At 44.7% G+C, this 12027-nt stretch overlaps 1 protein-coding gene across 1 annotated transcript; it reads left to right on the plus strand.

Moving 5' to 3' along the window:
• Positions 1-292: 292 nt before the first annotated feature.
• Positions 293-12017, plus strand: kpnb3 (karyopherin (importin) beta 3). Its single transcript, XM_056370196.1, has 26 exons — positions 293-447; positions 3037-3117; positions 3959-4151; positions 4370-4472; positions 4557-4653; positions 4738-4842; positions 5686-5808; positions 5900-6020; positions 6124-6211; positions 6519-6625; positions 6755-6879; positions 7002-7091; positions 7210-7383; positions 7507-7725; positions 7820-7903; positions 7999-8131; positions 8353-8474; positions 8667-8763; positions 8929-9101; positions 9222-9333; positions 9472-9527; positions 9664-9786; positions 9979-10198; positions 10297-10525; positions 10606-10747; positions 10882-12017. Exons 1-26 carry the CDS (start codon positions 370-372, stop codon positions 10966-10968), a joined length of 3282 nt encoding a protein of 1093 aa, XP_056226171.1. The 5' UTR covers positions 293-369; the 3' UTR covers positions 10969-12017.
• Positions 12018-12027: the final 10 nt, after the last annotated feature.

The following is a 12027-nucleotide window of genomic DNA, read 5'->3' on the forward strand; positions in this document are numbered from 1 at the left end:
TAAAAGTACCTCAACGTGGTACTCAAGTACTGTACTTGAGTGAATATACTTAGTTACTTTTCACAATTGGTAATGCACTGTTGTTTCCATTTTCCAAGCAATGATGCGGAAATTTCCCGCGCTTTACTAATTCACTATTAGCTAATAGGAACAACACTCACTTTCCTGAGTCGATTCCATCCAATCGGCGCTGAGAATCTATGTGAACCAATGGCATACGTGCGCTTCAGGCCTCTAGTCCAATGAACGGCGAGTAGAGTTGGTAAAGCAAACCAATGGGACGACAGCAGCATTGTGTGACCGAAGCAGGGTCAACCGGTCTCATTTCGCCGCTTCTCCACCCGGCTGGTCTTTTTGGATCTCACTGCAATGGCGGAACAGCAGCAGTTCTACCTCTTGCTGGGTAACCTGATGAGCCCTGACAACAATGTCAGGAAACAAGCAGAGGTAAGAGAATGAAACTTAGCTGTTTTCATGGCTGACAAGTTGAACGATCATAGAAAACGGCGCGGTCAGGTTAGCGAAAGCTAACCGCCTGTTAGCTACCCAGCCTGGCCGCGCGCGCAGTGAGCTTTCACGTCAAGCTCGGGGAGTCCACGTGCGATGTGGAGCCGACACCGAGTACTAGTCAGCTAACGCTAACTACCTCCACCATGTTGCGTAGTTATGTGGGCATAATATAGATCTCAGCGATACGAACCCAGTCGTGACAATGTGTGTTTCTGGGTGTTTGTGTAAAACTCATTCGGTTTGATTGAAAGTGAAACGATCCGTTTGTTGGGTACCAATCCTTATTTCGCCAGCTGACAGTGCTGCTAGTCTTCTAGCTAGTATAGTACAGGAAGTAGCATGAAGCTAAGTGCTGCTAGTTTTATAAGCTAGCAAGCTAGCGCTGGGGATAGTGGGTTACCAACATATTAAACACGGGGCTTTTGGGAATTTAATACGTACATTAATGTCATGTTATATACGTATAATAGCGAACGACAAACAGGGATACATTACAGATGGAGTTAGAGAGACAGCTCATTCAGAGGGCGAACTATCTTAGCAGTAACGTTACTTATGCTATGGCCTTCAGTCATTTTATGTGAAAGTCAGTATAACACAATAGTTAAACATGCTGTTTTCCTCCTTGTTTGGTTTGACGTTACTCATGAAGCGATTTATCTCAGTTTCAGCCACGTCACTAGAAAGGCTCGTCTCAGGTCATCCCCTCTCACTGGATTAGTTTCTCTGAGGATTTGTTTGGGATGAGTCTAGCTGGCCTGTTCACTTTCCCCCCCCACCACCACGATTAGCCTCTTGTCGCGGCAAAGCTTTGTTACCACAGTTTCCCTCTTCATGACCCGACTTTTTGGATGAGGTGGTTGAATCTTATCACACACACCCCACACCCCCCTCACTGGCAGTCAGCGTTTTTCTTTATAAAACACAGACTGTCTGCCGCGATGCTAAGCTCATTGGAATTCATCCTTTATAGAAACTCTCCCTTTCTGTCTTACACACATAATAGGAATTGATCCATCTGTAAAGGGCTTTAAACCCATATTTTAACAGCTAATGACTACAGCTACTGAACATTTGTAGATGTCCAGATCCCTGGTTTACCCCATCTGAGACATGATGAGGGGGTTGACAAACCATGAACCATGTAATTGTAATGGTCTTAAAGGTGTGAAGTGACCAAAGTGACAGAGGTGTGGTGGTTTTCCTCTATTTAGTGTTAGGGATATTTTGCTATAGCTAGTGGACATGTATTTCAATTCAGTATAGAAGCTGAAGATGGCACTTTTTTCATATACAAGGTGTGGCTATTAGATAATGAGGTTGATGCTGGTTCGGAAAGCCCTGCTGTTATTCTGTGGGCTACTTAAATGTTTAGAGCATGTTAAAAGCACTTGAGTGCTAGTTGATGTATGACAGACAATGATTGGCACTGGGATTCAGCAGTCACAAGAAACCAGATGGCTGAAACATCAGGTTATTGCAGGAGCTGTCTTAATCTATATTTACATGCACTGTAATAGTTGCTTACTTTAAACACATGTTATATGGCCATGCAGTTTCTATTTTAATGTGTTTGGTGAGTAATGACCTGTGCCTCACCATACTGTTGCCACAGTGATACTCCTCCCTCCTGGTTATTTGTCATGCAAATGTGTTCACTTATAACTGCCCAGGAAATCCATTCAAGGTTATTTTCACATATTCATGGTTTTCCATCAGACATCTGTGTTACCAGGGGTCATCTCAGTCCTATCAATTGATAAACAAAGCCATATTTCTTTTTGTTTACCTCCAGCACAGCTTGCACATGATTGCCAATGATATTTTCTGTAGAGCACACACCCAAGGTTCCACTGCATCCCTTTAAAGCCTCGTGTGTGTTTGCATTTCTCTCGTGGCTTTAATGAACCACTGTAAGACAACAAGTAGGCAGCACAAATTATGTATCAGAAAAGTGGTCTTTTATATGTAAATTTCCAACTTAGCCATGACATGAGAAATTGACATGGTTGTTTGATGTGGTAAAATGTGTTGGAGATTTGAGTTGTTCACACTGTGTTAAACACGTGGTTGCTGCTTCATCTCTTCCATTCTTGCTTGGCTACATTTTTCCAATGAAACTGTCCCAGTGTATTTGTAATTAAGTATTTATAACATAACAAGTTGGTAATTGGATGCAAACTTGGATGAGAGTGGCAGCTTCAGGTTGTTTGCGTTATCAGTATATTAACACAACAATGAGCAGTACTTCAGCTTTCAACTAAACCCCAGACTGACGACTCCAACATTACACATCTTATTTTGGCCTTATTTACAAGTTGGACTTTATTATCATCGTTTGCTTGAAATGTCACACAGCATGGAATTACAGACATGTGTAAAATGCCATTTCTTTGTGACTGCAATACAGTGAACATGACACTGGTAGAGATCTATTTTTCACGGTTATCTGTGGTGCTTCCGTCTGTAAGCGTGCACCCAATGGCATGTCTGATACATACCACTGTCCATTCATTTTCTTTGCAGGAGACCTATGACACTATCCCGGGCCAGAACAAGATTACATTCTTGCTGCAGGCTGTCAGAGATGCATCTGCTGCAGAGGAGGTTCGTACAAACACACATTCCATGACATGCTTTGTCCCTGCATTGAATTCACTTCACTTCACTTCAGTTCTTTTTTTTTTTTTTTTTTTTTTTTTTGTAAGTTTTCCTGTGACTTAAAACTGTGGTTAAACCTTGATAATTTGTTTGAGATGTCCTGAAATAGAAGTCTCACAGACACCTGCCAGCTAGGCGTTGACAAGTCCATATCCCTGGCCTTGGTATAAAGCATTGTTGTAGCAGGAACAATGAAGATTTGAGGTTAATGGTAGACAAAGTTCATGTGATGTTACATCATGTCCACAGTGGGAATCCTGTCAGCATAATTGCAATATGTTTGCTTTGAAGAGGTGCAGCATTGACGGCATTTTAAGAATGTAATGTGTCATCATATGCTGGCCCTTGCCCCAGCCTGACATGAAGACCTGTGAGTCACAGGTTTGGCATTTGGGCAGTTATGTTTACTCTGAATCCACCAGCTGCTTGGTCCCCCATGCGTCTCTCCTTTTCTTTACCTCAAGGCTGATATTTTTAGAGACTTGAAATGGGAGCAGGCAGAGAGGTGCTTGGCCCAGGGAGAGTGACTCTGCCTTTCTGAGATGCTGCAGGTTTTGTTAGGGTGGTTTTTATGCTTTTAGTGACAAATGACTGATTAAACATTCCAGCTCATTCCACATGTACAAGCTTTGGCAGCTGCAAACATAGTGGATGTCCTGTGACACTTATTGGTGTCAGTGTGTTATGTAGATCGTAAACTGCCAAAATAAATCTACAAGAAAGTTCTAGGATAAACTGATGGTGGGAAATGTGACATAATGTTGAAACCAATGTTTTATCCACTCAGGTCAAACAGATGGCAGCAGTGCTGCTGCGGCGGCTGCTGTCGTCGTCCTTCGAGGAGATCTACCCGGGCCTGACCGTGGAGATGCAGACAGCCATCAAGACAGAACTGCTGACCAGCATCCAGCAGGAGACCTCACCAAACATTCGCAAGAAGGTCTGCGACATTGCAGCTGAGCTGTCCCGCAACCTCATCGGTAATGATCCTCTGAGATGCTTGACAACCTGTTGAAGTTTTTAAGATGTGTGCTGACTGAACTAACACGGTACTTCCTACATTCTGGTAGTGTGTAACGAGGGCTGAGTGATGATTAATTATTGATAAACAAATGATCCATCCTATTTATATAATTATTTTATGATAAAATTGTCATACGGAACAGTAATCTCTGATTGTGGTGTCTTTTTAATTTAGATGATGATGGGAATAACCAGTGGCCGGAGGTGCTCAAGTTTCTATTTGACTCTGTCAACTCGGACAATGTTGGCCTGCGAGAAGCTGCCCTGCACATATTCTGGTGAGCCCCAGATAAAGTCAAACTACTCGTATGTTCAGGCAGAAGCCCCGGTGGGTGACTTATGTGCTTTGGCCTTTATTTTAGGAACTTTCCAGGAATATTTGGCAACCAGCAGCAGCATTATATGGAAGTCATCAAACGTATGCTTGTTCAGTGCATGCAGGACCAGGCAAACCCACACGTAAGATCTTGGGACACCTGTAGGGCAGTTCATTTCTGGATTGCTCTTCCTGCACATTTCATTAATAAAATATTTATCCCTCAGATTCGTACCCTGGCAGCTCGGGCTGCAGCATCCTTCGTTCTGTCCAATGAAAGCAACACAGCTCTGCTGAAGCACTTTGCTGACCTGCTGCCGGGAATCCTGCAGGTGAGACACCAAACCCCTGTTTGTTAGTCTCATGTGAACTGGCTCTGTACAGTGTCTACTACATTAGTTATAGGTGCAAACTGAGGGTTCTTGCAAGTTTTCAAGAAGTTGTTGTCCAGAGCAGTGTTGTGCTTGATGCCTGCATGTAATCCTTTGTACATAATGGCTTTTAAGCAGTCAGTACAAGTTAAGTCCTTTGAGAGACCTATTATTGATCTGATATATATGCATTAGATAATGCCAGCTTATAAACAGTAATGGGTCCATGTAAAAATGACGGCCTATTGAGTTACTTTGATTTACTGAGCTGTTTATGTGGGTCTCATTTCTCTGCATATTGTGTTTGATGGTCTAAACTCAGTATGTGGAAAGTAAATAAGAAAAGTCGTCTGCAAACAAAGGCTGGAGCTTCAAAGTTAGAGCAGCCGTGCTTCTTGCAGCTTGTTTTTCTTTACTGACGTAGCGTGTCTTATTATTCCTCGTCAGGCTTGGTAAGATGACCGTGTTTACACTGAAGAAAAAAATAAGGAAGTTGGTTTAAACTATACACACATTCACACACACAGGAAGACCAGTAGCTGCTCCTCCGAGTTGACACTTTTCTCACCACAAGACAATGAGACATCGCTCTAGATTAGAGGATTTATGATGTCCAGTATATCAGCATTTCACAACAGCTATAAAGTCTTCCGAGTCCTTACTAAGTTATATTGCAACAGTGTTTAGTGAGTTTGTTTAGTTTTTTTTCAGATTGTAGCTGCAGTATTAATGCAGCATTAGCAGCTTGCTGCAGCCAAATGGGTGTAGTTGCAACACTAACATTGTCATCTGTTCTTTGATCAGGCAGTGAACGAGTCCTGCTACCAGGGAGACGACTCGGTGCTCAAATCTTTAGTGGAAATTGCAGACACAGCACCCAAATACCTGAGACCCAACCTGGAGGCCACGCTGCAGCTCTGTCTGAAGGTGAGCCAGAGAGCAGATAATGCAAAGTATCACTTTGCTGTTCTTGATTAAATGTCTGATCATCTGCTTATCTCCACCCCTGTCTCCTCAGTTGTGTGCCGACACCAACCTGACTAACATGCAGAGGCAGTTGGCATTGGAGGTCATCGTCACCTTATCCGAGACGGCAGCAGCCATGCTGAGGAAACACACTGCCATTGTGGCTCAGAGTGGTGAGGATTTGCTTCACCATCATGTAACTTCACTTGGAGTTCCCATTCAAAGATGTTTGATAGAACAGTCTAGACAGTTGTGTTATTGATGTGTTGTCTTCAGTGCCCCAGATGCTGACTATGATGGTGGACCTCGAGGATGATGATGAGTGGGCCATGGCTGACGAGCTGGAGGATGATGATTTTGACAGGTAAGGCCTGGCACATCATCAGCAAGACGCAGCAGGACATCCACTCCAGGAGTTTGATTTTTTTTGTGGCTGATTTCTTCAACTTGAAACACCACCTCTAATTAAATACAAGATGGCAAAATTACATCATCTAAATTTAGAGAACTAAAGGATCATACTGTCTTGCAGTATCTGAATGCAGTGATTTACAGCGGGGTATCTTCAAAGACGCTTGCTGTTGCTGCAAAAAAGGCACAAAGTGCTCTATTGTCTAAATGTGGTCCTACACTTTCGTGTTTGAGTGAATTTGTTTCTGGTCACCCACCAGTAATGCTGTGGCTGGGGAGAGCGCTCTGGATAGAATCGCCTGTGGTCTGGGAGGAAAGATCATCTTGCCCATGATCAAACAGCACATCATGCAGATGCTGCAGAACCGTAAGTAAAAACCTACTGAAAACTGAAAGATTTTCAAACAAAGGGAAATAAATGGGTCAAGTGCTTCTTTTGTCAAGAAGTAAAATGGTCCCTGCAAACATGAGATTAACCCAATGTGTTTATTGCTAGCTGACTGGAAGTACCGCCACGCCGGGCTTATGGCGCTGTCGGCCATTGGTGAGGGCTGCCACCAGCAGATGGAGGCCATCCTCCAAGAGATTGTCAGCTTTGTCCTCCTCTTCTGCTCCGACCCTGTAAGAAACGCCTTCAAACTTGAAGTCTTTACAATCTGGTGGCTAACGTTACAGGATCTGTGTACACAGCAGTTGTTGTCTTGTATGGTGGTTTTGAGTTTGACTTCCTTTTCTCTCCTCAGCACCCAAGGGTCCGTTATGCTGCCTGCAATGCTATTGGACAGATGGCCACAGACTTCGCCCCAACCTTCCAAAAGAAATTCCACGATAAGGTATCTGAAGTGTTTTTCTGGTGGCTACATGTTCACTAGCTAATGTAGTTGGTTATGATTTTAGATTATCATTCAGCAGATCCATATTAGCTTGACCCTGTATCCTTCTCCCTCCCAGGTGATCTCAGCCCTGCTTCAGACCATGGAAGACCAGAGTAACCCTCGGGTGCAGGCGCATGCTGCTGCTGCCCTCATCAACTTTACAGAGGACTGTCCCAAGTCACTGCTCATCCCTTATCTGGACAGCTTGGTGCAGCACCTTCACGTCATTATGGTTGCCAAGTTGCAAGAGGTACAAATATTCAGGATCATAGCCAAAGAGAATGATGTGGTGTTTCTCGCAAACCCACTATTCAGTCCCTGCTAACACACACACTGTCTGGAATCTTAAGTGAGTCCTCTTCTCTCTACCCAGCTGATCCAGAAGGGCACCAAACTGGTCCTGGAGCAAGTGGTGACCTCCATCGCCTCAGTGGCCGACACAGCCGAGGAGAAGTTTGTGCCATATTACGACCTGTTCATGTCTTCGCTCAAGCACATTGTAGAAAACGCAGTGCAGAAGGAGCTGCGGCTGCTTCGCGGCAAGACCATAGAGTGCATCAGCCTCATCGGCCTGGCTGTTGGCAAGGAGAAGGTACGTCTGTGTAGCATGTGATCAAACTGTCCACTGAGATCTTCCCATTAAAGGATCTTTGCATGACCCATCCCTTTCTTTGTTCTGCCCCTAGTTCATGCCAGACGCCTCCGCCGTCATGCAGCTGCTCCTCAAAACCCAGACAGACTTCAATGACCTGGAAGATGACGATCCTCAGGTAGGATGACTTGGACGACCTTTGACCTATCCACTTTTCTTTATTTCTATTTCTGTGCAGTGAACTTGTCACGATTTTTTGTTTGCGTGGTTTAGATCTCATACATGATCTCAGCCTGGGCCAGGATGTGCAAGATCCTGGGGAAGGAGTTCCAGCAGTATCTGCCTGTGGTGATGGGCCCACTGATGAAGACGGCCTCCATCAAGCCTGAGGTGGCCCTCCTCGACAGTAAGCAACACTTTCAGCTGTGCACTGTGGACACCCAACTTGTCTGCAGATAATTTAAAAGGGAGCTCAGACGTTCACCAGATGAGGATGAGGAGACTCGCTTCACTTTGTCCCCTTTGTCTTCCTGCTGTTTTACACCTCTACTTTTGTTGCCACAGACATTTTAACACTTTTAACAAGATGAAAGACGCAGTACTTGAAAATGTGTTTCTGTGTTGTAGCCCAGGACATGGAGAACATATCAGAGGATGACGGCTGGGAGTTTGTGAACCTGGGAGACCAGCAGAGTTTTGGCATCAAGACGGCTGGCCTGGAGGAGAAGGCCACTGCCTGCCAGATGCTGGTGAGTAGAAGAGCACAGACGTATGTATGATTCTGTAAAACTAGGATCCTGAGGGGAGCCTGAAGCAGATACGGTAAAGCACCAGATGGGAGCACTGATGTAAATCCATTGTTTATCTTTACCTGTATCTAGATAGCGATGTTGTTGACAGTGTTCAGCCCTGCTAGTAAAATGATCTGTGGTGTTTTCCAGGTGTGTTATGCCAAAGAGCTGAAGGAGGGTTTTGTGGAGTACACGGAGCAGGTGGTGAAGCTGATGGTTCCTCTTCTCAAGTTCTACTTCCATGATGATATCCTTTCCTTATAGTCAGCAAACAACAGTACGATTGATGGCCAAAACTGACAAGGGATTCCAGTCTAACATCTAAAATATATTTTATTACTTTGTTGATTGATTAAATGAATTGTTCATCAGAACACCAGACTTGTTTTTGGCATTTCCTTAACTGTCTCACGTGTCAGGGTGGCAGCAGCTGAGTCCATGCCCCTGCTGCTGGAGTGTGCAAGGGTGCGAGGACCAGAGTACCTCACCCAGATGTGGCACTTCATGTGCGACGCTCTCATCAAGGCCATCGGCACCGAGCCAGACTCGGATGTCCTCTCAGAAATCATGCACTCTTTTGCCAAGGTAACTTCAGCACTATTACAAGCCTTTAGTGCCTTTTTGAAATTTATTTGAACGTTTTCAAAAGACGAAGTAACCATGTCCATTTTCTGATCGGACTGATGGGAGTTTGTTTTCTGTTAGTGTATTGAGTTGATGGGTGACGGGTGTCTGAACAACGAGCATTTTGAGGAGCTGGGTGGCATCCTAAAAGGAAAACTGGAGGAGCATTTCAAGAACCAGGAGCTCAGACAGGGTGAGGCTTCATCACAACCACAAAAACAATGAAATGCAAATCAATTTGTCAACATCGTCTTCCTTTTTATCTGTTTGTCCCTTTTATGAATTGGTAATGCCGTATAATCCTCACATGAACACTTTGTGTCCTTCACAGCCAAGAGACAGGATGAAGACTATGATGAGCAGGTGGAGGAAACATTACAAGACGAGGTAAATATTTTCATTTTAGTAAAGGACAAACCTGGAGGTCGTTTTGTTTAATAAATGCCACTTAAGATCCAATCTTGAGCTAATGATGATGTAAGACAGTAACGTCCCTCATTTGTTTTCCTCTTGTCACCTTCAGGATGAGAATGATGTGTACATCCTGACCAAAGTGTCAGACATCCTGCACTCAGTGTTCAGTAGTTACAAGGAGAAGGTGCTGCCTTGGTTTGAACAGCTGCTGCAGCTCATCGTCCAGCTAATAGTAAGTAACTGTTCCTCATCAGCAACCAATGAATGAATCTGTCAGTGGCCACTTCACAGAAAGCTGAGAGTATTTATTCATTTCAATAGTATTTCAGGCTTCAGGTTGAGGGGTTGTTGGACTATCATGTGACGCATCATATACTGAGTGAGATCAACAGTAGCTAATTTGGACTGCCCTGCTTGTGTCTAGTGTCCCAACAGGCCGTGGGCGGACAGACAGTGGGGTCTGTGTATCTTTGACGATGTGGTGGAGCACTGCAGCCCCTCCTCCTTCAAATACGCAGAGTATTTCTTGCGGCCGATGTTGCAGTCACTGTGTGACACGAGCCCTGAGGTTCGGCAGGCAGCCGCCTATGGTGTCGGTGTCATGGCTCAGTATGGAGGAGAAAACTACCGCCCATTCTGTACAGGTACAACCTGGCACTGGTCTTCACCTGTGATGATGTCAGGCAGGTTATTGCTTTTAGCTGATAACTCAATGATGTTTTTGTCTGTTTCCTTGGTCCAGAGGCCATCCCCCTGCTGGTCAGAGTCATCCAGGCAGCCGACTCGCGCTCCAAGGAAAACGTCAACGCCACAGAGAACTGCATTTCTGCTGTTGGAAAGGTTATGAGGTTTCGGCCAGAGTGCGTTAATGTCAATGAGATCCTTCCTCATTGGCTCAGCTGGCTACCGCTCAACGAGGACAAAGAGGAGGCCGTCCACACATTTGATTTTCTGTGTGACCTCATTGAGAGGTAACCCCCAAACTTTTCTGCATTAATTGTGTTGGAAATTGTGGTGTTCTCTCCTGCTGACTATTATCTTCTCTCCACAGCAACAACCCGATTGTCCTGGGGCCAGACAACTCCAACCTTCCCAAAATCTTCCTCATCATCGCAGACGGAGTTGCAAATGAATCAGTCAAGAGTGAAGACGCCTGCAGCAAACGGCTCGCAAATGTCATCCGTCAAGTACAGGTGAGTCATCACTTTGTCACAGTGCCAGGAAACTTCATCTGGGTTTGGATAAATAACTGAATGAATCCATTAGTAAGATAGCCTAAAATATGTTTTAGCTGCAGTCACACCAGATCTTTTTGTTGTACCTCCAGGTGTCGGCAGGATTATGGACACAGTGTGTATCGACACTGAACGAGACGCAGCAGAAAGCCATACAGGACCTACTGAACACTGCCTGAGCCTGAACCCCCGTCACCTCCCCGCTCTTTAAAAAGCCCATGAAGAAAAGTCGAGCTCCTGGATCTCCTCCATACACTCCCTCTTCTTCCTCCTGCTCTGATCTGTAGTGTGTATGGACGCCGGCTTCACCCCCATCACCACCCCCACCCTACTATTATATAACTCCACCTACATTCAGCCGACTGGGGGAGCAGGTTGGATATTTATGACAATGGAGGACATTGGCCATCCACCCAAAGACTTTCACCCTCTATCCAAGGAAGTGGGAACGAGAATGTCTCCATCATCCCCGTCTTATCACAGTTACATGTCTTCTATCTGGACGTTTTGTTTCCAACCATTCCCTGATGTTTGACTTGACGTGCCCAGAGGGACTCATTCTCCACGTAGCCCAACACAAACCCATTGGACAGTCAGGCTCAGAGGGGCCATAGTGGGGGGAAATGGGGACAGGACATTCTAGTGGACTGAGCAATTGAAATGAGGTGAAAATGCACACTGGGCAATCACTGCCTGTCTCCTGTGAATTTTTTTTTTTTTTCTTTTTGTATTTTTCTTTTATTTCTTTTTTCGTTCCGTGTTCCCAGTGTTACCTGGGGGGCAAACGGCCTCTGTCTGCCACAGCTTCAGAGGGTATGTTCCAAAAGTAACGGCATGTTTAAGTGGCTAACTCTAGAAAATATAAATAGTTAGGAAATTTACATCATCGTTGTCTGGGAAGAGTTGACATTGATTTTAGCATTTTTCCTCCATAGCCTTTCAGACAGCTGTTCACAGGAAGATGAAGAAGATGAAGGTGAAATGTTTAACGGTTCTCAGCCCCTTTTTAGGTCGCAGGGTAAGGGCAAGGGGCTCTCAGAGAAGAAGTGCAGAAATCTGTAGTTGGTCACAACCACAAAGGGTGTGACAAGTTGGAGGAACATGAATTGTAGACTATTCGTAAAATGCGTGCTACCATACTCTAAAACTTTATGGTTTTCGACCCTTTGCAGTCCTGCAGGTATGTAATGGAATTCAGAAAATACAACAATAAAATTCCATTTGAGAATTGTGGGAAA

This window comes from Seriola aureovittata, chromosome 24 (genome assembly GCF_021018895.1).
Source record: "Seriola aureovittata isolate HTS-2021-v1 ecotype China chromosome 24, ASM2101889v1, whole genome shotgun sequence".
Taxonomy (NCBI): Eukaryota; Metazoa; Chordata; class Actinopteri; order Carangiformes; family Carangidae; genus Seriola; species Seriola aureovittata.